At 38.2% G+C, this 26,116-nt stretch overlaps 1 protein-coding gene across 4 annotated transcripts in view; it reads right to left on the bottom strand.

Moving 5' to 3' along the window:
* Cul3 (cullin 3) overlaps window positions 1-25,231 on the bottom strand; it is a 76,765-nt gene extending 51,534 nt beyond the window's left edge. The window contains exons 1-3 of one of the 4 annotated variants that reach the window (XM_051154001.1): window positions 25,069-25,231; window positions 5,751-5,948; window positions 4,586-4,681 (exon numbers count right to left, since the gene is read on the bottom strand). In XM_051154001.1, the coding sequence (XP_051009958.1) occupies window positions 4,586-4,681; window positions 5,751-5,948; window positions 25,069-25,134 (360 nt within the window). In that variant the 5' untranslated portion in view covers window positions 25,135-25,231. Of the gene's footprint in view, window positions 1-4,585; window positions 4,713-5,750; window positions 5,949-25,068 lie in introns of those variants that run through there. The other 3 variants (XM_051154002.1, XM_051154004.1, XM_051154003.1) reach the window with 3 other exon arrangements.
* Window positions 25,232-26,116: the final 885 nt, after the last annotated feature.

The following is a 26,116-nucleotide window of genomic DNA, read 5'->3' as shown; positions in this document are numbered from 1 at the left end:
ACTTATTAAACAGATGCTCAGCAGAAGGACAGCTTCCAAAGAGGTGTCAGTTACATTTAGCATCCCAAATAGGAGGCTGGCTTCATCCTTAATTACCCTATCAATAACTGGCCAGGCAAATAGTCACTATTTCTAAACAGAAAGCAAAGTTACCTTTCAACATTTCTAAATTCCTTACATCCAACCATCAGCAGATCACACCATACATGTGAGATGCCATGTATCGGACAACTTTTGTACTCTGTAATTCTTATTATACTGCTGTATATTATTACCATCACTGGTATAAATCATTAACTTATGTATTACTTCTGCCTAGTCTTTACTCTTAAGCCCTCTTAATTCTCCAAAAAGTAGTACAAGAAAGATTTTAATAACCTATACGACAGCGTGTCACCATCTTGTTGAGACCACACACAACTGGCTTTCTACCATACATATAATTAAGAACCAAGCCATTCTGCCACAGCTTCAAGTCTGGCATGATGGCTTCTGACTGACTCTTCATCTTATACTTCATCTTATACTGTTTCCATTCCTCTTACACGTCTCCATTCACAGCAGATTTCAACAGTATCTTTACTCTGGAAACTGGTAAAAGATGTCTTACTGCCTATTTAAAATCAAGTTTCACCGGACTCCCACCATAAACATTCACCTATATATGGTATACTGCTGCTCTGTGCTTCTGAAAAGCTAAGGAGTGTGACAGAGACAGGCGCAGAAAAATAAAAACACATCTGATTCTATACAGAAAAACATGGTGAAGCATTCTCTTTGCCCAGAGTGCTCTTCAACCCTCTCTTCTTTTGAGGGTCGGCTCATCTTAAGTCCTAGGTTAAACATTACCACTTCTTCTAATTAGCCCTACCTCTAATTATTTTTCCTCTATAGTGCTTTTACTGTATTTTTTAAACCAACCATGCTTACTCCATGAGTAGTGATCAGGTATGTTCTGTTTACTAACATATTCCTAACACTCAACTCAGAGCCTAGCAATGAAGAAATACCCAGTATACTGAATTCTGTAACAATAAGCTATAAGGATACTTCTAAGGCACTCACAAACGAGTATGTAAAACTCCTTAAATATAGAAAGTATCAAGAATATTTTTAGCCATACTTTCTTCTCTTTGAAAGGTGAAAAAACAAATCTGTGGAAAAACTGAAGTTTACATGCTTACTAAAATCAGACAGTATTTTTCCTATGGGAAGACACAAAGACCTCATACCCATGTTCTGCTTTGTGTTCTCAAGTATTTCACTAATTGGGGGGGGGAGGGGGTCCTTGGTTTCCTAAAAGGAAATAGCACTTGGATTTTTGAACCTTTTTTCAATTTTGGGAAATTACTTAAATTAATAAATCAGCTACTTTATCCTATGTCTTCTCTACAACAACTCTTCATCTACCTTCATTATCTGTACTGCTCTAGCAAAAGACATATCAAAGTGTTCATTACTTTCATCTCAAAATTGAAGCACTAAAAGGTACATCCACGTACAAATTCAATTTCCTTTTAAATATTCAATCTAAAAAGATAGCTCTTGGTTAGACAATGGCTCTGTCTGTCTGTCTACCTTCCTATTTATCTTATATAGATAGTTCAGGTAACTATAAGCAGTAAGAAAATGCAATGCAATGGTAGGTGATTCTGGTTTCCATGCAGAATATACTTGTATACACTATTATATCATACTTAACATTGCTGAAAAACTTATCCACTGAGGCAGCTGATACTTCCTATATCCAGATACAAGCGTTCTGAGCTACTGTATACTTGTTTCTTAGTTCTCCTTGGTAGTGGCCTGTTCATATAGTAACACTGTTTGCAGCTATTACCTTTTTTCCCCGTAAGAATAAAAATGAATATAAATAGAAAAGACAAAATTGAAAGAAAGCACAGATACTAGCAGAGATTCAAATCTAATTCATCTGAAACAGATGTGCAGAGCAGTACACCTCCTCATTTAAAACAGCTTGTTACATGTGTTGGGGGAAATAAAAACGGCATTTCAGATGCTAGAGACATATTAGAGATTATGCACAAGAAAATCAGAATTCATTGTGTATACTTTAAGTTTTAGAATAATCAACTTGAATGAGTGTTCTTTAAGAACATACTGAGGGTAGGGCTCTCATGTACATGATTCATAGTCTGTCCCTGCCATATGAAGATAGAGCAAGGAAGAAGCTATGCTCAAACCAGGCCAACAGCTCTCCTCAAGAATCCAATCTATGCACATCTTGGTCTTGGACTCTATAGCATCTAGAGCTGTGAAGAACTGTTGTTCAAGCCATCTGGGCTCTAACATTTGTGATGGCAACCCAAGCTGAGACCACAGTTATGGGACCACATAGACCTAAATCTCTTAACACTTCTCATGGCACAATTATTCTTATGATTTTATTATGTACTTAAATCACATTTCAGATTCCAAATATTATTCACTTAAACACTAACCTCACTTCTCATCTCCTTACTTTTTCCGTGAGCCAATTTTCACCAACACATGACTGTAGATTTTTTTTCTGAACCTACGCTCAAGTTACAAGGCATTGTTTAAAATAATAGTAATACTACCAAATTACACCTTCTAACCAACTCCTTGTAAAATCCTTCACCAATTCTTTAGTGTAGTCTCCACAAGTACCACATCAAGTATTTTCTTATGTTTTCTTCTCTTCCCCTAACCACTCTCCCTCTGGAGACAGGGTTTCTCTGTGTAGCCTTGGCTGTCCTGGACTTGCTTTTTAGACCAGGCTGGCCTTGAACTCACAGAGAGGCACTTGCCTCTGCCTCCCCAGGTGTTGGGATTACAGGCACACGCCAGTGTGTCTGGCAAAGGTGATCTATTTATTTTTAAATTTTATGCACATTGGTATTCTTCCTGCTTATATGTGTGAGGGGTACGAGATCCCCTGGAACTAGAGTTAAAAACAGTTATAAGTTGCCATGTGAATGCTGGGAACTGAACCTAGGTCCTTCGGAAAAACAGCCAATGCTCTTAACCCCTGAGCCATCTCTCCAAGCCCTCTTCTCTTGTTTTCAAAAGACATTATTGACTTCTTATATTCAACTACCATGAAAGCCCCACCCACTAGGGGAAGGTCTGACACATAGTGAAAACAAAAGAAAGTTATGATCAGTATTATCATCATTATTCCCTGACAAATGTGAACACAACTTTCTTAGATCTCTCCATGATTCTTGATCCCACATACAAAGACTCCAGTATTCCAATCGTCCACTATTCAGTAGCTTTAGGCAAACACTCCACTCTTCTCTTTCCTTTAAAGTCTAACCTCTTGAAACTTCCTTGTTTACAGCAACTACCTGTAAATTTCCTGCTCAACACTCATCCCTTGACTCTGGTCATTTCACTCTCTGAATATAATGCTTACTGCTCAGTACACACTACCAAATACAAATATCCACATCTACTTCTGAGTTTGCAAGTGTATCTACAAATATGTACTTGTATTTAAGATCTTATGACTCACAAGTAAAACGACTCCTAAGGTATTTTTCAACGATAAAAACTGTCAAAAACAAACAGAAAACAAAACTAAAATAAAACTAACCGCCCCTCTTTACTTGCTACAAATTATTTTCTCTTCTGTTTCACTGTACTCCTACTGGGTGTACCACAATTTTCCTAGCAAACTAATTTTGCCTGTCTTATTTCCATTCACTCATTTCTAGTATTTTTATTCAGGTTTTTCAAGGCTTTCTTCGGGTTCTAATAAAGACTCTCCCAATTCTACATCTAATATCTCTTTCTTATATTAGTAATCTCCAAATACTGCTATACTGTCACCTACTTGTACCTCTTAAATCCTTCCACTTTTGGATTCAATTCCTTAGAGATGCATTCAGATTTCCTTAATTTTTTCCCATGTTCTTTGCCATATAATAGTAAATAATCCTATAATTATCACACTTTCCAACATCCCCGTTTCCCCTAAGAGTTGTTCTCTTAAAAACTATATACTATTTACTATACTCGAGTGCCTCCCACAGTGTTCAGATACATCTCCTAATCTTTTCTTTAAAAATTTGGTTACTAAGTTCTTCCTTTCTCATGAAATCTTAAAGCTCAGGGTAATTTTCCCCCCATATAATCCGTAAACTACTATCACCTACATTTGCCACTTAATGCACAGGGTTTCACATTATTACTAAAAGTGTATCATCTCTCACATGACAGTAAAAACAACCCCAGGAAGGGATAGTATACTCTACATCTGTGCATCTGTTGCATTTTTCGTTTATTGGAAAGCAAGCAAGTAGGGGTATTTAACAAAAAGTTGACTGCACAATGAATGTAATTTTCTTAATGTCATGAAATACTAAACTACCTAGCTCATGTAATCTCTCCACTCCACCTTCCAGAGAAAGACATTCCAGAAGACAGACAGGAACAGAAAGCTGCTATTTTGCAGCCCTACAGTGATGACTCATCAAAGAACCATCAATGAATGCTGAAACCACCACATGGAAGTTTCTACAGGAATAGGACATTCATACAGTATCAAAATATCACTGAACAGATTACTTAGGAATTACAAAGGGAAAAATGGTACCTTTACAGTGAAGAAATCTGGCGGACACCAAGTGATCAAAGTTAACATCACCAATAATGGAATAAACTGACAGCATGTGCCTCCTGATGTGATGCACTGAGGACACAACATCACTTATGTATTATTCCTGCCAAAAATGCACAACCTGAAACTAGTCATGAGGAAACAATCAGACAAACCAAAAACTGAGGGACAATCTATAAATCAACTGACCTACAACCTTCAAAATTGCCAATGCGCAGACAGACGAAGTCTGAGGAACTTAGTATGTGATCCTGGATTGGACCATAGATCAGAAAAAAAATTACACCAGAGACATCACTGCTATATAGAACAACCAGTGAATCTGAATGCAATGGTAGCATAGGACTACACTATCATTATCAAAGTGTCCAATTTTCTTCGTACCTCTTTGTATATATAAGAGAACTTCCATATTCATAAGAGAAATGAAACCAAATAATTTAAGGTAAATGAAATGTAAACCATCTTCTCTAATTGTTCAATAACAATTACAATAAATAAAAATTAGTGATAGAATGATTTGCAAAAAAAATGTAGCAAAATATATAGGTTAAAAATATAAGATCATTTTACTATTCGTAAAACATTTCTGACTTTTCCCCAAAAAATATTCAGGAAATGAATATTACCTAAAAAGTATCAATGAATGTATGGTATGTCATATTATATTTGGCAATCATTTTGACAAGCAAGACATTATAGTAAGGATATTTCATAAATGAAATTCTTTAAAGATTTCTTATTTGCCACAAAACTTAACTAAACTGAGTAGTCTATTTTAACTAGTAAAAAATCTTAAGAGAATACTTTAAAATAATAATATAGTTTTCAAATACACAGAAGAGAAAGCTTAAAAGGCTGGTTAAAGAAAAATATTTATCCATAATTAGCATTTAATAAATAAGCATTTGTAAGTCACTTAAATGTTTGCTTCATTAATTATGAAGCAATTCATCATAGACCACAAACTTCATCTCAACTATCATAAATTGTGATTTAGCCAATTACAGGCTTACACTACAGTGACATGTTAAATAGAGGCTTCCTGTAGCCTTCAATAGAATGTTCTGGTAAAAATACAACAATGTAAGAATTCTCCATAGTTAAAATTGTATTAGCAACAGTCCTTTAAATTGGATACCTTATTTATGAGATGTTCAGTAACAACTTCTCTTAGTCCAGTGTAGAGCTTTTCTCCATGTTTATGCAAAACCATTGTATATGCATTTCTATAGAGCTCCTCAAAACTAAGACCACTGTTATTCTTACGCTGGATTTCTTGAATTGCATTTTTCAGAAGGTCCCAAATGCTGTTTACATATTTTTCATCCATGGTCATCTGCAATATTCAAGAGAGAGAAGGGAAAAAAGGTTGAAAATATTTCTATATTTGTTCATATCATAAAAATTTGACTATGACTACAAACGTGCATCATTTATAGGGATATTAACTGTTTTATTTTAGCAAAATCAGGGATACATCAGAAGTTGCTTGAGCTAACAGAAACATTCTTATTCAATTCTTTAAAACCTCCTCCTCTACAAGCATACTAAAACTCTCTAAACTCACAATGATTCATATATCTACAAGTCACTTAACCCTTCTATCAAGGTACTTGAGAAATAAAAACTGTGAAGACACTGTCCTGACTAACCATATCCACCAACATTTTTGGCTATATGCCAATATTATCTGTTAATTCTTACACTCCAAGTACAGTACAGTACAGGAATCAGAAAAACACAGGATGTCAGGCCCCATACCCCAGGTCTACAGAAAAAAAGCCTGCAATTCTAGATAAAATGTAAGCAGAATGAAGTCTTTCATGCCAAGTCACCTACTGAAGAATATCTTTTTTGATAATCACCTTTGTCACCATCAGTGATTTTCCCTCTCTATCAAATCATTACTATTTACATCCAAAATTAATAGCTTTCCATCCTAAAAACAAGTCTTCACAATCCTTTTATTACAACTTTTTTCCATTTACAGTTAAATAATTAAAGTGCAGGGGGTTGGAATAGTCCTTTACATTGACTGTCTCCAAGTTTCACTTTGCCATTTTATCTTTAATCCACCTATTTCACTTGAACTAATTCCTAAAAAGTCACAAATAACTTCTACATTCATAAATATAATGGTCAAAGCTCCAATTCAGCAGTATTTTGAAAGCTTACTAAATCTATTGTTTACAACAAAAACTTCACTTGCTTTCTAAGTGCTATATAGCCATCTATTTTTCTTCCCATTTCACTGGTTCATATTGTCAGTTTGCTTCTGGCTCTAAATCACCATCTCTAATCCTTAGTTCACATTTTAGAGACCTCATGTATTTCTATAACTTTAAGCTACTCCCCAATGTTCTATGTCCCATCTGCCCCTGTCTTTGGCACACTAATGATATTCCTAGCTGCCTACTCAAATTCCCCACCTGAATGCCTAAGCATCTGACACTTCTCGTTCTCATCTTTTCCCCCACTTTCCACTTGTCCTGCAGTCTTTTCCAGCTGAACAAATGTCTACTACTTCCTTCCAGGTGCTAAGGGCAAACATCTTATCATCATCCTTAGCTATTCCCTAACATCAATTCCAATCCAAAATACAAATCTTGTTCTCTACCTTCAAAGCACAAGCAGAGCACATCCCCTTCACATTAGTTCTATTAATGCAGTCATGGTAAAACTATCATCTCTCAAATAGTTCTAACAGCTACATCACACACAATTCTTGGCCTGCCTCCAGAAAGTGAGCTCCTGAAAACATAAATCAAATCATGTCATTATCTATTCACAACCCTCAGATGACTTTTTCTTTTCCCTGGAGTTACAGTCAAATGCTTGCAAAGTTCTTCCACAGAGATTTATCTGATCTTACTCCACTTCATCTTCTCCCTTTGTCCACACCCACTTCCCAATGTGGAATTCTTTGGAATACATTAATAAACTTATTTTAGGTTTTGTGCTTCCTACCCTTTCTGTCTGGAATGTTTCTCCCTCAGACATATCTGAATCTCTCAAATCTGTCAACTGACAAAGAAATGTTAAGTGGCCATCCTATTTACAATAGCAGGCTCCACTCACTACTGACCCCCAAATCTACCCCTATTATTTTTCTTTTCTGGGGTCTCTAAGTTAAATGTTAGCTTCACGAAGGTAGAAAAAAAAAGTTACTAGCCACCTAAGTAATACTTGGTACAGACTAGGTATTTGTAGCTGCTGACTGAGTGGTCTTTCTGCTAATACTTGAGCAAGGAGGTCCTTCTAGTCAGTCAACATCATTCTGGCATAACTGGGTAAGAGTTACTGAATTATTGGAATTCCTTCCAAGTCATGTTTATGCAAAAAAGTGTGAGAAAGTATGTATAGAAACCAATTATTTTGCTTACCCTAGCTGTAAAATAGCAGCTCAACTGAATCAAAGGATCCTTAAACAGTTAACTCAAGCTCAGTATAACAATTCTAGCATGTAAGAGTAAACTACAAAATGAGAGTCACTAATACAGTGCCTTCCTTCCATCCGCCAAATCCCTCTCACATCTGAGAGCTACTAGACACTTTAAGGGAATCTACCTCTGTACCTAGATTACTTTTTAAATCAGATATCCTTACTGACAAAGTATCATGTCTGTAAAATGTAAAGGTGTAGCACATACACAAAAAGATACAAATAAAAAAAGATACAGAAGATGATGGCTTCAAATACTTTAGTCATATACAATTAGGTTTTAGTCTATTGCTGCCTGTCAACACTGTAATAACACAGAGATCTCATGACATTAAATAGTAAGCAAAGAGAATATAAAGAACAATTTCAAAAAAAGAAAAATATTTAACTTATTAACTCCAAAAATAGCTATATCACAAAATGTCTGTCAAAAGATCTTTTCAGGCTCTTTACTATCCAACATAAGCTAGACAAAGCACAAAGGCATCACTACACAGCACAAAGTACTAAAAAGATTTCTAATATCACCGAAGCACTCTCACACTATTACAGCAAACTATTTTTTAAATTTATATATTTAAGAGTTGTTTTATAAGCCAATATCATAAGTAGAATTTTCTATGCCCATGCCTTATAAATAAAGTAGTGATTGGGGGCAGAGGACAAACATGTTATTTTTATTGATTAAGAAAAATTTAACAATCAAATAAAAATAAACACAAAGAAATTACAAAGTTTACCCCAAATCACCAAATACTACAAAATCCAAAGCACTGGATTCACCTTACATTTCACATGGTAGAGTAAATCAGACTGTGAGTCACTGACTGACTATATCAACAAACACAATATGCTGTAATAGTAAAGAAAATGGTTTTGTTGTCAGAGTTGCCTTGATTTCTACCATGGCTTTCTCCCTGTTAAGCCACAGGATCTTAGATAAATCATTTAAATCCTTTAGATCTTGATTTCTTCATTTTCAAATAGGTTAAAATAGCATTATCTATCTCAAAGACTGTTATTAAAAGTAAATTGACAGTGTCAGAAAATTCAGCATGATTCATTCTTGGGCACAGTATAACCCTCACACGCAGAACAACAAAGGAATCTTCACTGGTAGAATCTCCTGAATTCTCATGTATTCAAACAAAAATTACAAAGTAGTTTTCAAACTCTCTGTATATAAACAGGTAAACGCTGAAACAAAAGTCCTTAAGAGCATAACTATTAAAAATGCCTCTCCGTGTTAAGCAGCTTTATTTCCAAAGCATTATTTCTCAACTTGCACTTTTAGCTCTCATTAGTCATTTAAGTAATTTTCATCCACATTACTCTTTGGCTCTCTCTTTTCACTCTCTACAATGGGTCCCTTATGCACCTTTATTCTTTATTAAGGCTACAACTACTATCCACACATACGGTTCAGATTCTAGGTTGGTTGCAAAAAAGTCTAAAGTTTCCCTAAACTGCATATATTTTGCAAATATAACTTGCGTGCACTTCTTTTCTGGAAGGCAAGCAACTAGTTTTTAATCAGAATTTTCAATCTGGGTTTATTTTTGTCTCATTTGATTGTGAGTATTTTTTACCTTAGTAAAATCATAAAGAAAATACATAATTGGCTTATGTGGCTCCCAAATCCAGAGTGCCAGCTCAGATTTTGCCCCAAAGCCTAAGCCTCTGTACTCAACTACCTGCTGAATATCCTCAGCCAGCTCCAGAAACAGATCTAACCAACCATGTGCACATTCCAAGTAAACTGACAATTGCATACACATGCCCATATCTTCCTCTATTATTCTTTTATTAAATCACGGCATTATAAGCCACTTCACTTTATAAACTAGGAGCAAAAACTGTATCTTGCATTCTTTCCTATTCTTCTACAGGGTAGGGTGGGATAGAAGGAGTACCACAAAGGGGACAGACGCATCCTTTCAAGATCCAGTCACAGACCCTCTTCCACCTATTGACTAGCCTGTTGTTTTATTTTATATCCTCTCTTTTCTTAATCTGACTCTTTACATGATTCTGAACCCAGGCCGGTACTACACTCTTCTGATTCCGCCCCCCCCCCCTTGGCCACACCAAAATTCAACATTTGCCTACACCTCTTCCCTAACACTTAGGGTCTACCAACCTCTAAAATCAACTATTATTCTGTTCCACTTCTTCCATCTGACCACAGGAATCCTAAAGGACTTGTGTTTCCCCAATGTCACTTCAGTGGTAGTAAACCAATGACTGTCATTTTACCTTTTGCATTTTGAAAATGTGAACCAGTCCTAGGCAGAAGGATAGCAGAAAAAATTAAATGTTTTTTCTGCAGGAATCAATCAAATTTTTAAAATATTCAAGTGTCTTTTTCAAATGGAAATAAAGAATAGTAAGGGACAAAACAATGGGTTCTAAAATCTCTTGTCAGGAAGTATCTTCATGCTTACTCATTGATCTTACCCACTAGAAAAGACTCCAGAAATCTGCTTACTCACTGCTTTCACTATTAAGTGTTAGTTGGGATGAACTAGTGGACTGACTGAGCCATCTGGGAAAGGATCAACAAGCTATAACTTTCTTTCCCTAAGCAAAGAGGTCTAAGAACAAAACAAATACAAAAGGCTATCAATATACATTCCTCCACGATTTATTCCTGGCATTAAGCACATCAATACTGACAAAATATTTTTTACCAATAAGCTTTGATCTCTCACTCAATACTCACTTCATCAACTTTAATCATAGGTTTTTAGGCTAAACTTTACATAGGATGAGGGAAAAAAAATCCCAAGGTTCTATTCTATACACATTTAAAAAAAAAAAAAACAAAAATCAAAACTGTAACTATCTAAATTATCCTAGCAGAATTTTAGCAGTCTCATTGAAAACACTTATATGCTTAAATTTGTTGTAACTACATATAACTCAGGAGTTTTGAGAACCAAGGTGTTTTGGGGGGTGGGGGGGGGGAAGTACATGTATCACACACATACACACACTTTAATTTAATGTCTGCTATGCAATTAAAAATACATTCAGTGTCTTGCCTCAAGGAGGTCAAGCTATAAAAAATTTTTTCAACAAGAAAAAAACTATCACAATCTTTAAAGAAAAGATACATAATTATTTTTAGTTTATAATTCCCTCATTAGGCAGTATCAATAAAACTAACTACTGTCTTTTAGAAAGCTGTAACTGTTCATCTACACTATTTCAAATGGCATAACCTCCAAAGACCTAAGTTTGAAAGGATGTCTATTACATACTTAAATATCTTGAAGGTGCTGCAGTTATTAAAAGCTTGGGTAGAACTACATCATTAAACAAGTTAAAATTAAGATGAAAAGAACTGTATTCTTTGCATCCACTATGTATAGAGAACAACATTTCAATCTCTTGTGAATAATCTTCTACCAGACTTTGGAATAAGGTCGGTGGGCAAAAACGGTGAAAGTTTGAAATTCCAAGCAATTCATAATTGACACAACTAACATAGATAGATAGATAGGCAGGCAGGCAGGCAGGCAGGCAGGCAGACAGACAGACAGACATCACAGAAAAATGTTTGAGTTTAATCATAACCTTCACTCTCAATGAGACTTCCTTGGTATATTTTTCTTAGGAATCTATATTGTTACCAGCTCCAACAGATGTACTGATTACTAAGGCAGCTCTCGGATTTTAAACACCTCAGACTAATAGGGCAGTCTCTCTTCCACTGTTATTGTATGTCCTATGACATACATGCATATATGCACATGGCATAAGTAGGTGACATTAGCTAATATTTATAAAGGATGTTACTTGATGACAGGATCCAATGACATGGTATCAGCAATAACCACTTTGCACCCCTCCCAAGCGCCCCCCCCGCATTGACCACTTAAATAATGTTAACAATCAAAAACATAGCCAAAGATCCAAGTTTTGAGTCAAACTACAGAGTAAAGACACTGAATAAATAAGTTACTAAATTTACAAACTCTGCTTTCCTTTATCTGTTTTTGGTGAAGAAATGGGAGATAGTGTACAGAATAACAATTGAGAACACTGATGAAAGCACCCAGAACATATAGCATTTGCTTAATAAATGTAAATTTGATTCTTCCTTTACTGAACAAGAGAGTGTTGCTTAGTGACTTTGAGTATAAAATGACTGACGTTGGCTTAAATACTTTATTCTTTTAAGCGGAGTCCATTTAGAAATAAAAATGTGCTGGCATGCAAAAACTAAAACAACAAAAACACCTTAATAACTATGACATGAGGAAGAAAAAAGACTGAAAGGGGGAAAAAAGGATTATCAATAAAGCACAGCAGCATGAAACAATTCCATCAAAGCACATAATAAGCCTATTTATACCCAACTTGCCTCTAATATCTTACAGGACGGCTACATCTGTAATAAAAAATTTCAAATCCACAGGAGGTTCAATTATGCCCAGTATTTCAATCTTCAACACATGAGGATGCTCAGGTATCATTACATTGGACATGTTGAAAATTTGGAACTTACTTTTCAAAAACAGAAGATTAAGTTTCCATATTAGTCTATTGAAGCCCATTTGGTTAACAGATCTGACTTACAAATATTAATAATTTATTTCAATTATATCCTGAATGAATTTTATATATGAGAAACATTTCATAATCCAGTATGTCCATAGTAAGAGCCAAGTATATTCATGCCTAGAATCTGTTGAAAACTGGTTCCAAGAACCCTGGGGATACCAAAATTTGAAAAAGTACATTATCTTCCCAGATACTTTTAAGTCATTTCTGTATTATTTATAATATTAATGCAATATAGATGTTATACAAATAGCTGCTGCTATTCATAGTTTAGGGACTACAAGTAAACTAAGTAGAGATGTAAGATGTGACTAGACTCTCTTCCTACCGAAGCACAAAGCTGGTCAGTATCTTACCAATGGTGCTGCTTTCATTGTTGATGCAAAAACCAATCTCAAAGTAGTTTTTAGAGAAAAATGCATTGAATGCATGACTAAAATCTATTATTTCCATAATCTAAAATTAGTTGTTTTAATAACAATGACATTATCATTTTTCCTTTAGCTGAAATCACTTTTTAAAAAACAAATAAAACAGCTTTTCCAAATAAAACCTCTACTAACTCTAAGATATTACCGAATTGTAGCTACATTGGAGAGTCAAGTATACATAAGCCAAAGGGAGAGAGGAAATACAAATATGGTGATGTAATGCTTGGTCTTTGACTGCACTAATTCCAATAAGTTATGACGGTTAAAGACCCCACACATACATTTATTACAAAGATACACTGTGGAATCTTCTTAACCTTACCTAAAATGGTCAGTTCACAAACAAAGCATGCCAGAACTTAGCTAACTTCCACAGTTTCATGAGAACTGAGCCATCATCAGTGGAATACAGCATCCCATTTTTAAGAAAAACTGAATTCTGAAAAGTTAAATAATGTCTGCAGTGTAAGACAAAATGTTTCAGAAATTCCAAAGCACACAGGCATTACTTCCCAGATTTACATATAAAGCAAACCCCTTTCACTGTAATTTCTTAAAGAGCTAGAATGTGCCTAAGGTAAACCCTAAAGTAAAAACCTCTTTATTTTACAAAAGAGAAAACAGACTAGGTAGCTTTAAAGACCACAAAACTATTAAGAGCAATGAAGGAACCCCAGGTATCCTCCAACTATATCATGTCAGCTCAAATTATCAAGCCTCGTCATAATGAGAATTTTTCAATTAAGAAGTCCAGTCAGTGTTAACAATGAATTACTATGGCTACACATTTATTTTAGTCTGGCCCACAGAAACAAGCTTTGAACTAAAAACCAGGTGTTAGTAGTTGTTTAAGGTGCAAGTTCCTGGGTGAAATCACCTTATCTAGTCCTCAATTTTCTCATCTGTAAAATTGATAACCAATGTTCCCTAAAGTCCTTGTTATGGTTTGAGTATCTGTGTCTGCTCCAAAGCTTTGAATTCTATGAATATACCAATACTAAGAACCCAGGCTTAGAGGATGTAAGTTATAGGGGTGGTTCCCCTCATGAGTAGAATTAGGTAACCTTCCAAAAAGGCTTAATGAAGAGAGGTAACCCACCTTGGCCCTCTGCTTCTGCCAAAAGAGGAAACAGTATTCCTCTCCTCTGGAGTATGTGGCATCAAAGTGTCATCTTGGGAACAATGAACAGCCTGCAACATCTAAACTTATGAAAACCGTGATCATGGACTTCCCAGCATCCAGAAGTATGAAAAAATAAATATATGCTCTTTATAAGTTGTCCAGTCTATGGTATGTTGTTTTAGTTACTGAGACAATCCTACCTAGATTCTTAAAATTAGGAGCTGGGGAGACAACTCAGTCCAGAAAATGCATGAGGCCATGAGTCTGGATCCCCAGCACCCATGTAAAAGGCTGTGCATGGTGGTGCATACCTATAACCCCAGTGCTAGGAAGACAAAGATAGAGGTATGATTGGGCTGTAGGCAATCCTGTGGAGGATTTTATTAATTAGTGACTGATGGAGGAGGCCTAGCCCATTGTGGGTAGTGCTATCCCTGGGCTACTGGTTTGGGGTTCTGTAAGAAAGCAGGGTGAATAAGCCATGAGGAACAACCTTTCCATGGCTTCTACATCAGCTCCGGCTTCCAGGTTCCTGCTCTGCTGTTTGAGCTCTTGTCCTGACTTCCGTTGATGATAACAGTGACATGAAAGTGGAAACCAAATAAACCCTTTCCTCCACAAATTGCTCTGGTGATGGTGTTTCATCACAGCAATAGTAACTCTAACCAAGACAGCCTGTCTCAGAAATATTAAGTGGAAAAAAGACTGAAGCCAACTTGGACCTCAGGACTGCAGAAGAAAGCACACAAACATGCACTTGTTTGCTTGAACCCACAAACACAAGTGAGTAGGGTGGGGGAAGAGAATGAGAATATAGTTACATCTGGCTAATTCAATTCATTTAAAAACTACACTTCATGCTTCACTTACATATACCAAGGGAAATACTGACTGACTCCAATCCCTGTGCTTTATGCTCATTTTACTGTTTATTACTACTTAAGTATACGCTAAATCTTTTTTAGAAGTACTTAGACATATTAACTTCAAGGAATCCAGTTTTCCTAAGTATATACTTCAGATACACTGTACTGTGCCATATATACTGTATAAGCTCCAGGGCTCCTGAATCTCTCACCAGCCAATAAATTCAACAACCTTAGAATTAGTTTTCCAATATGTTTCTAATGAAAAAAAAAAAAAAGTACATTATTCCAGATTCTAAAGAAAAAAAAAACAAAACCGTAACAACATAAGTATGTAATCTAGTATACACAGCACACATAGGATCAACCTGTGCTCCATGGGCTGCATGCACCATGCTAGGGTACCTACCTATGAACGTGACTCAACACTTCTACAAATCACAATACCACTGTTTTTTTGAGTCCAACACTTGGATATGAATCCTGTCTCGACTCTTTCCTATGTGTGCAGGTAATACTACATATATTTTAGTCGGTCTCTCAGAACTCCAACTAGATTTAAAACAGGAGTAAAATATCTCAACTAAAACTTGTTTTCAGGATTTGAGATCAGTCAAAAAAATTTTAAAACAAAATCCAGAATAAAGCAGGCGTTCAACATTTAGCTGTTTACTAATCTTATGAAGTGACTCATCTTTATTGGAGATGGAAAAGTAACTGAACATAAAGAGGAAAACAGTGTTTATTATTACTTGGAGAGAATGTATCAGTATCAGAAGCTAAAGGTTCATTAAAAGTTAATCTTGTGTTTTCCAAAGAAGGTCGATTCTCCCTTTGAATTTTTTGTTTACTTGCTCAGCCATAGCATTTCCCAGTTAAAGAGCAAACTAGGTCCAAGTCTTAAATGTAGACAAGTCAAATCAACAAGTTTTACTTAATTACTTCAGTTTTGGTTGGCTTTAGAAACATAAGCCATGCACTAGTTTAGACTATAGGGCTAGTTCTCAATTTCCTATTATTACTCAGTTAGGCAATTAGGGCACTGTCAAGTAAGCTGGTAATTAGTGATATTAAGGCAACGGCTAACCTTTTTAAGTGAAATCTATTACAGAATCCTGTATCAATGGCAATATGGAACCAGCTCTAAATGACCAGAGGACAATTCTGAAAATGCCCCTTCTATTTCAAACCCCTCTAGTTCTCTGCAATGTGTCTGAATGTGACTACCCTACAGAAAAGACGTAAGCATTTTAAAATGAAAATTTTAGCTTTAGCAATTCTTTTAAATCTCCCAGTTACACTACTATTTATTAGAAACTAACTTTTATACTATACTATCTCATTTACTAATAATTTTCTGTGAAAAAAACTGTCCTTAGCTGTGCCATATTAAATATGAAGAAATGACTAAAGATATTGATTGTATTACTTCATGTACTGAATGGTATCTCCTCTGTGTTGTGTACTATTATAACTAGACTGATGAAAATCACTACAAAAAGACTTGATGTTTCCTCTAAAACCTCCTAAATAAAGACATATAGACCATTCTATCAGGAATCTTGGTTATGATAACAAGATGAAATTGGTAATGAAGAATAAAAAAATAAAGTTTCTGTCAGGCCATGGTGACACACGCCTTTAATCCCAGCCCTTGGGAGGCAGGCACAAGCGGATCTCTGCGTTCAAGGCCAGCCTGGTCTACAAAGTGAGCCTAGGACAGCTGGGGCTGTTACATAGAGAAATCCTGTCTTAAGAAACAAAAAACCCAAACAACAACAACAATTTCTTCTCAGACATGTTCAAGAACATAAATTCAGAGATTGCTGAAGAACTTTCATCTCCTGACACAGGTTTTTCTAGTGTGTGTGTGGAGAAACAACTGTTAGATTCTTGAGGGGAGGTAAAAGAATTCTTAATAGACCAAACTCCAATGCACATTAACCAAAAATAAATAAATTATTTAAAACTTGTTTTGAATATTGAGCAGGAAAGGTGAAGAGCTTACCAGCATGGTACACACACAGGCTTCAAGTCACCGAATGTCTAGCTAAATTAGCGTCCACTATCTTTTAATTTTCTTTAGTACAACACAGCCTAGAAAACTTGAGCAATGAAAGCAAATAGGTGGCATCATCCAAGATGGTTTACTAATACTTCAGGAGTACAAAAGCATTTTAAATTAAACAAATAAATATTCTGATGTGCAATGGATAAAAGACTTGAACTAGAGATAATTTATGTCTGTGAAAGAGTCTCAAAAGTTGAGTGTGCATGAGTAAAAAGTTGGTCAGAAAAGAAAATAGTTCTTAAAAGTCTGAGACAAAAAAGATGATGGCTGTAGCAGTAAACAGCATTCTAGACCCGAGAGTGTTAGAAAAATAGGAACTTGAATTTAAGATAAGCCTATATCCTCAGAGCAAAGCCATGTTTCAGATGGTGAGAAAACAAGAAAATCCTGAGGAGAGCATAGTCTGTTAACATACAACAAAAGCAGTGGATCAGACTGCATAGTGAAGCGGGCTAAGGGAGAGGAAATTCAAGTGTGTCCCAGCAGAGTTGCTCTGGTGTAGTGTGGAGTTCAGCTAAGATACAGAAAATACCAGGTTCAAGATTACGACTCCTAATGATGAATCTAAGCTAATGCTGAACATGGTAACCCATCATACTATTTACTTTCAAGTAATTTCTGTTCTAGACACTAAGGAGATTACCCTTCTAAGAAAAGTGACCCAAGACCATCAATGATCTACTACTTCACTTACAGACTCAAATCATTTCAAGCCACCATTTGCCCTAAAGAAATCAATTCCTACTGTTTTTCATTTAATCAATCATGCATACTGAGTGCTAAGTACTCTGTAATTCAAAAGGCTGTCTGGTATAAGCACTGGGCAGAACCCACAATCTAAATGAGGAATGATACCAAAAAAAAAAGGGGGGGGGGGGAGATGGGAAATAATAATTAAAACAAACAACAGAAAGTAGTCATGTAAATATCTGATATGCGACTCCTATTCCCCCAAGGGATCAGGGCCCACAAGTTAACAGCTTTAATGCTTTAGATGATTATTTTAATGTATGTGTTAGGGTGTATACACATGGCAAATGAGTGTTTATATACTTGTGTGAGAATGACTGGAAATTCTCTCTTGAAGCCACAGCCCAAGAACAAGCGCCATTCCTGGACAGAACCCCAGAGGTACCAACCCTGTATTTTTTTAGACTGCTCTATTAGGTGGCTCAAAAATTGGTTCTGCAGGCTTTCAAAAATGCTAAGCTAGAACTTGAATAAAATAGGGAGGGAGGTTACATCACTAATTTCAATCTACCCAAAACAAATCACAGTATTAATAAATTTTGGCAAAATCATGACTCTGACATAATTATAGTTAACAGTGTGCTAGGTGTATTCTGAGTTTTACTTTCTCACAAGCTGGTAAAGCATATCCTTTTAATATTCTCATTTTCTAGAGAAAATTGAAGCTAATTTAGGAGGCAGTGAAATTACAAAGAAGTGGACCTGCTGTTCAAACTCTGGCCGTAAAAAGCCCACACTTGTAACTGCTATTTTCTCAGTCTATTTTTTAGCCACATACCTAACACATATGAATACTGAAAAGCTAAAAGTTCCCCAGGATCTACCCAGTTATCCTTACTAATAGTGGAAAACAAAAGACAAAAACAAAACCATGTAAGTGTCTGACCAAGACTCAAAGTCAAACAACCTTGAGGTATATACTTCTTAGTCACATTCCCCCAGAACCAATTATAAATAACGTGGTTCTGATGTTTACAGACAAACCTCAAGCAAATTAAATTCCCAAGTCCCCATCTACAAAACAGGTAACAGTAAGGTAGTATAGACCAGTGGTTCCCAGCCTTCCTAATGCTGCTATCCTTTTAAACAGTTCCTCTTGTTGTGGTGACCCCCAACTATAAAATTATTTTAATTACTACTTTGTAACTGTAGTTTTGCTGTTACGAATCTTATCCGATTTGCAGATGGTCTTAGGTGACCGCCCCCCAAGGCACTGTGACCACCACAGACAGGTTGAGAACCACTGGTAGAGAGCTTCAAAAATAAGTTTAGACTGCCCAGTACATGGAAAGCATTCAACAAGTCTCAGCTATATTTCTATATTGTTGGACAACCATTATATAAGATATTTAAACTCTATTTAGCTCAGTAAATCTAGAATCATACAAGTATTACTCAGAGTCCAAGCTACATTCTGTACAACAGAGAAAACAGACTTCCTAGAAGAAATCAAAATACCTTACAGGAGGCAAATGATTAAGCTAATGTGGGAAATTATAAGGTACCAGTGACTAAAAATATTTTCAAAAATCTAACTATATGTACTGTAGAAGCCATCATTAAAAAGGAATACAGGAGTCTGGACCCTTAGTGGTTAAGGGCACTTGTGAAAGACCCAGGATTCGATTCCCAGCACCCACTTCCTCGGGCAACAAGCACACATAAATTTTTAAAAAGTGTACATGCAAGCAAAACACATATACATGAAATAATAAAATAATAATAAAAGTAAACTTTTTTTTTTTAAGGAAAAGGACTACAGACTTGTAGATGTAAGAGTCCAGTGTTAACAGTGCCTGCCTACCATATGTGTGGCTCTGGGATCAAACTCCCTACTACCACAAAAAGAAACCAAACCACAAAAAGGCAATTTACAAAATAAAACTCAACTAAACTATATAAACACACCATGATATGAAACATTAAAAAGAAATATCAAAATGTTAGTATTTTTTTATTTCCAAGTGGTAGAATTATTGAAGTTGTAAGCTTGGATATTTATCATGTTTTCTATCACTAGCATATATCACTTTCATGATTAGAAAATCTACTAAATTGTCAAAAAATAATACATCTAGTATTACAAATCATATTTTATCTCTGATTCTTAGTAATAATACTTTGGGCTTATTTTGTAACAGGCAAACAATAACTTATTACTTTATTAACTTATTTTAATACCAAAGATGTTTCTGAGAAGCCTGAGAGTAACAAAAAATACATTGTTCCCCATACTTATAATACAAAGAAAAGTGACATTATTTCTAGTCATAATTCTATACTCTTCCTGAACTGGGCACAATAACTCTGTCCAGCTACTACCACTAAGCTACATTTAATGAATGGATGATCTTCAAACAAATGACTATTGTATATGAATGATTCAACTTCGTAATTAATGTACTATACGTGAAAGGCCAAATTTCCACATTATAGCATATACTGTGCAAATAGGCTTTAAAATTCATGTGGCTGGACAGTGGCTCAGTGAAGAAGAATGCTTGCATAAGGATCTGATTTCAGATCCCAGCACCCAAGTGCAAAGCTGAGCATACTTATGTGAATGAATACCTGTAACCTCAGCTCTATGGAAGGGTGGAGACAGTAGGATCCCTGGGACTTGCTGGCTGCCAGCCCATCTTCAAGTTCAGTGAGAGAACACATCACAAGGGAATATGGTAGTGACAGATAAAGACATCCAAAGTCCTCTGCCTCCTCAAACATACCAAAACAAAACCAAAAAACAAAACAAAACCAAAAAAGCCACACATGCCTACACCACACACATATTCCACAAGTAAATAAGAGCACCATCTTCTTTCTCACATACAAACATACATAAATTCAGCAAGGGTACTAATTTTCCAGAGACTTCTGAACTGCTATACCTAAAACATCACTGTAACCTAGAGCAGGAGAGCTGACTAAACCAAGGGTGTATGGCTCTTGCAGAAGATCCCAGTTTGGTTCCCAATAACCAAGTCATCAGTTCTCAACTTCCCATAACTCCAACTCCAGGGGATCCAACACCCTCTTCCCGCCTCGATGGGCACCTGTACTTATGGGCACAAGCATACACATATATAATTAAAAAACAAAGAAGCTGGAGAGATGGCTCAATGGTAAAGAGCACTTGCTACTACTGCAGGGGACTCAGGGTTCAGTTCCCTGAAGCCATATGGTGGCTAGCAACTGTCTCCAACTCCAGTGCCATTGGCTATGACGCTCTCTACTGACCTCCAAGGCCAACAGGTACACACACACACACACACACACACACACACGCACGCACGCACGCACGCACACAGGATGCAAACATACAAGCAGGCCAAACATTCATATGCACACAATTATTTTTTAAAGATGAAAATTAATATATTACGCTTTTTATTTTCTCTAAAAATCTGAAACAAGGAGGCACTACTTGCTAACTATAAACACTGTTCCAAAACTAGTAAGTAGGAAGCGTAAGACTAAGTTAAGCAGCCATTTTGAAACGCATTCCTTCATAATTTCTCTTTAAAAAATAACAAAGAATGATTTACAGTTAACTCCTGCCTTTGTGTGATTAAAACTGTTATTTAGCTCAGTTCTCTGTAGAAAGTGCCTGCTCTAGGTAATAAACCTATTGTGAAGATCAAAGATGTCCCTTAAATCTGGCAAATGCTACTGAGCTAAAAGAAAAGAAAAAGACATTAACTACACCCAAGTCCTTATCTCTTTACACTCTAATGTATGTCATAAATGAGCTTAACATTACTGGCAGTCGCACTGTGGGCATCAGTTTCTGACCATGTTACATAGGTGAAATTCACCTACAATCATGGAGTAGGTAACATCCAGAGCTGTCCCTGTTACGATTTAGCAAGCTTCGTAAACTATTAACTCAAATTATATCCAGGACCCATGGTAGCAGTTTTACGAGACAGGTCACTTTGTAGAAGTAACTTTCACAGTGTGCCCTAAATCTTCTAAGGACAGCATTTTCATTCAAGAATCACACCTCCAATTCCAACCACGCCTGTTAAAGCCCATGTGAACAAAATTCTAGACAATACAGAGAGGAATGGTTTTCAGAGAAAAGCTAACCCAACTGACAACACAGGAGTTAAGACACATGGTAACAAAGAATCTCTTCCAGAGGAATTAATTAGCCCAAATCCATACATAATCTTCCTTCTTAATAATAATAGTTCTGTAGCCCCAGCTGATATTTTGTCAACAATTTTTTACAAAAATATTATCTACAGGGGCTCAGTGGTTAAACATGCTCAGAGCTCTTGCAAAGGACCAAAACTCTGGTTCCCAGCATTGGAATGGAAACCCCACATGGCCTGTAATTCCAGCTCCAGGGTATCTGACTCCTCTGTCCTCTCTCTGCAGGGACATGCACAAATTGACACACACAGTATTTATTTTAAAATCTTTAAAAAAAAATTTTACCAACAAAAAGATGTAAAATAAAATGTAGTCTATATAAAAAATGAAAGTGTAAAAATTGAAACTTTTTTTCTGTCAACAGCTAAAAATACAGAATTATCTTAAATAAACGTGGGTTTACTTAAACTGGGTGAGCAGAAAAAAACTTAAATTGTGCATTAAGCTAGTATAATACAACTTTTACTCTGCTGAATAATGTGAAAATAAACTTAAAATACCCACTAAAAATATAAGAGAACCTGATTTATTTGGTAAAACCATATCAAAAGTACTATTGCTTACATATGAAATATTCTGTAAGTTAACTTTCCACTACTGTACAGTGAGACCACTTATTTCATTCCTTTTACACATCAATTTTGTAAAAGAACCTGAAATGAGCAACTGAAACTTTTGGTTAACCCTGAGTTATAGCTAATTACACATCCACATGGTGTAATATACACCAGTTATAGGAATACACATCTGTGCAGGCATAAATGGCATTTTTTGTGTGTAAAATACTTTTTATATACAACTTGTTTTAGTTTTGCTTTTTTCAAGACAGGGTTTCTCCATGAGCCTTGGCTGTCCTAGATTCCATTTGTAGAGCAGACTGGCCTTAGAACTGGGAGATTCGTATGCCTCTGCCTCCCAAGTGCTGGGATTACAGGTATACACCACCACACAGGGCTTATTTACAACTTTTGACTAGCAGTCCATGTGGGCTGTAGTTATAAACAAGACCACTAATCTGAATGAAATGAATTCTGACAGTCTAAGGACTCCCTTCCCAGAACTCAATGAAAGATCTTGGGAGCATTACCCATCCTCAACAATGGCTGGTTATTTTCAATGGAACCACCTAAAATTATTTACTTATGAACTAGAAAAAAAATTCAGTTCCAGTACTATGCATTTGCCTGTCACACACTACTCAGGTAATGGGATAAAATTTTCTCCTGCTTCTAATCCCTAAAATCCAAAAAACACAGATCTTTGCCTTTCCACATCTACTGAAAGACCCTAAAGCTGTAGAAATGAATAGTGTCTGCAGACAGTACTCAGTGTATCTTGGACCAATGAAGTGATGGGAGAGGAAAACACATCAAGTAGAGAAATCTAGAGGTCAAGAGAGTTGCAAAGACAGATAGAGGAACAAGTTACCTGAAAAATATTTACTGGCCAAATATAATCTCTTTCACATTTTACCAAACAACAAACACGTCAGGAAACAGCAGCACCAAGAGCAAACATTTCCTAGAATACCAGTGTCACTGATTTAAAAAAAAAAAAAGAAGAAAAAAATCAACTAATTCTGAATTCTGCTTAAGAAGGGGGGAGGGGATCCGATTTGACAATCACTTGGATGGTTGATTCAGTAGGGAAATTAAATTACTCAAATTCATAAACCTCATTAACTGTCCAATTACAAAGGAAAACATAATATTTAACTTTATTGGTGCTGTTTTCCCAGCATTTCTCACTTTCTGGTGTAATGTCTTATTTATTTAGAAAAACCATTCATGACGCAATTAATATAAAAAATACTTCAGTCTCTTGACTATACTGTACGTTTACATAGAGCCTGTTTATTTACATAAGTAAATATGTAAGTGCAAGTACCTAGACACTGACAATATGTTCCTCAGAAACTCACAACTCTGTCTGCATCAGCTGTATACTTTTCTGACACGAAGAATTCAGAGGCCCTCAAGTTCACCAGGGCAAAGTTACTCAACTCGGGACAGTAATACTGTGGTCTTTCCTTTCCTCACTACAAAGGGTACTTCAGGAAAAGCCTGTTTAAAAAGTGATGACAAAGCCCCCTTTCCCTCCCACACGACAGAATGCTCCCGAGCATTAGAAGGGGAAAACAACACCGTTCCCGGCTTTTACTTTTAAAAATCTGCTCCACTGCAGGTTTGTCTATTTGACTTCTACCTGTTTCTGTAGCGACATGAGCAAGTATGTCCTGTTCCTCTGTTTCAACAGGACATTTTAATTGCCTGACATTGGCTATCTGATCGAGGCATGACATCCAAAACACCATCCACAAAACACCGTAAGCCTATGACTCAACGTTAACGCCAAGAGAAAAAGTTTCTGATGAGAAAACCTTCGCTGTCGCTTAAAAAACGTACAAGGTAGAACTAGTCTGAGCGGCGACTATTCTTGGGGGACCTCCTTGGCTAAGAAATGGAAAAGTAAGAGTCCAGTTCGCTCTTTGGCTGACCCTCCAAGAAGCGGAGGGACGATTCCGAACACGAGTGGGCAAAGTGCTGGGGAGGCTTGCAGGATCAAAGATGCTATAAATACTATGCCCCGTGCTAGTAGTGTTTTGCCGCTGGGCATCTCGGGGCATTTCTGTCAGTGAGTGCGGCAGGCGGATGGCAAGACCGCTCCTGACTGAGGAGGGGGCTGAGGCAGGCTGTCCTCCCCACCACCGTAAAAAGCCAAGCTGGGTCCTTCTGGAAACCACACGCTAAAAGTTACACACACGCCCCACGCGAGGGGTGCGGCGGCGGCGGCAGCGCGCATCCCCTCAGGGCCGCGACACAGAGGCGGGCGCGAAGGAGGCCCGGGGCGGCCCGGGCGCGGGGAACGGCCCGGGAGGTGGCCCCGCCGGCCCGCGCCGCCCCGTTGCCGGGAAGGCTCGCGCCCCGCCACCGGCGGCCGTGGGGGAGGGGAGGCCGGCTGCGGCCTGTTGGAGGAGTTCAGCCCCGGCCTCGCGTGCGGCTCCGGGCCGCGGCTCCCGGGTCCCGGGCGCCGAAGACCGACTCACCGGAAAGGCCCGGATCCGCATCTTGGTGTCCTTCCGGCTGCCCGTGCCTTTGCTCAGATTCGACATGGTGCTCGGCCCCTCCCCGGCGGCGGCGGCGGCGAAGGCGGCTGCGGCTCGCACTCCGAGGCGCCGGTGTCACATTGAAGGCGGGAGGGCCGCCGCGGGGCTCGGCGGGGGGCGGCGGCGCGGCCCCCGGGCTGGGCTGGGCGGCGGGCCGGCCCCTAGGCGGCCGCGGCAGCGGGGGAGGCGGCTCGGGCTCGACCGGGGGCTGCGCTGGCGAGGCGGCACCGCGGGCTTCCCCTCGCGCGGGGCTCAGCTCTCTTTATCGCGCTCCTCCGCGATGGCGGCGGCGGCGGCGACGGACAAACATCTCACTGCGCAGGCCGAACGTCCTCCTCCTCCTCCTTCTCCTCCTCCGCCTCAGCGAGACGAGATCCGGCCCAGAGGGTGGAGGGGGGAGGAGGGAGGGAGGAGAGCGGAGAGTGGAGAGATGGGGGAGGGGGCGGGAGGACGGGAGGGGAGGCGGGAGGCCGCGGCGGGGACGTCAGATCTCGCGAGATCAGGGCGGGCGCGCGGCCGGAGGCGGGGCGGGGCGAAGGCCGGGAAGGGAGGGCGCCGGGGTGGGCGTGGTCTGCGCCCTGAGGGCGGGAAGGGGGCGGTGCCTGTGGCAGTAGGCGTATCTCCGTTTTCAAAAGAGGAGGGTCGGAGGCCCCGGGTTAGGCGGCGGTGCCTGCTGATTGGTGGAGCGGGAAGGTGATGTGTCACGTGGGCAGTGGGCGGGGGAAGTTCCGGGAGCAAAGCCTGGAGTGTTCTGTTGTGGGCTCGCCCGGCTGAGCTGGGCTGGGGCGGCTTGCAGGTTGTCCTCGGAAAGGGTGTGGGGTGTGAGTGAGACGGCTCTCCGTCCTAGAACTGTTGCTGTGTTTTTCTAGGGCACGTGGCCCAGGGATGGGTACTTGAGCCTCAGCCAAGGACTTGAAAGCAGTGTTTGTGCCTGAGTTACCTGCGGACCAGGAAACTAGTGTCCTGTATTTAGCTAGATGTTGCAACG

The sequence above is a fragment of the Acomys russatus genome, chromosome 12 (assembly GCF_903995435.1).
Source record: "Acomys russatus chromosome 12, mAcoRus1.1, whole genome shotgun sequence".
In the NCBI taxonomy this organism is placed as follows: Eukaryota; Metazoa; Chordata; class Mammalia; order Rodentia; family Muridae; genus Acomys; species Acomys russatus.
The sequence above is the reverse complement of the archived record's forward strand: the minus strand, read 5'-3'. Positions and strand labels throughout refer to the sequence as shown.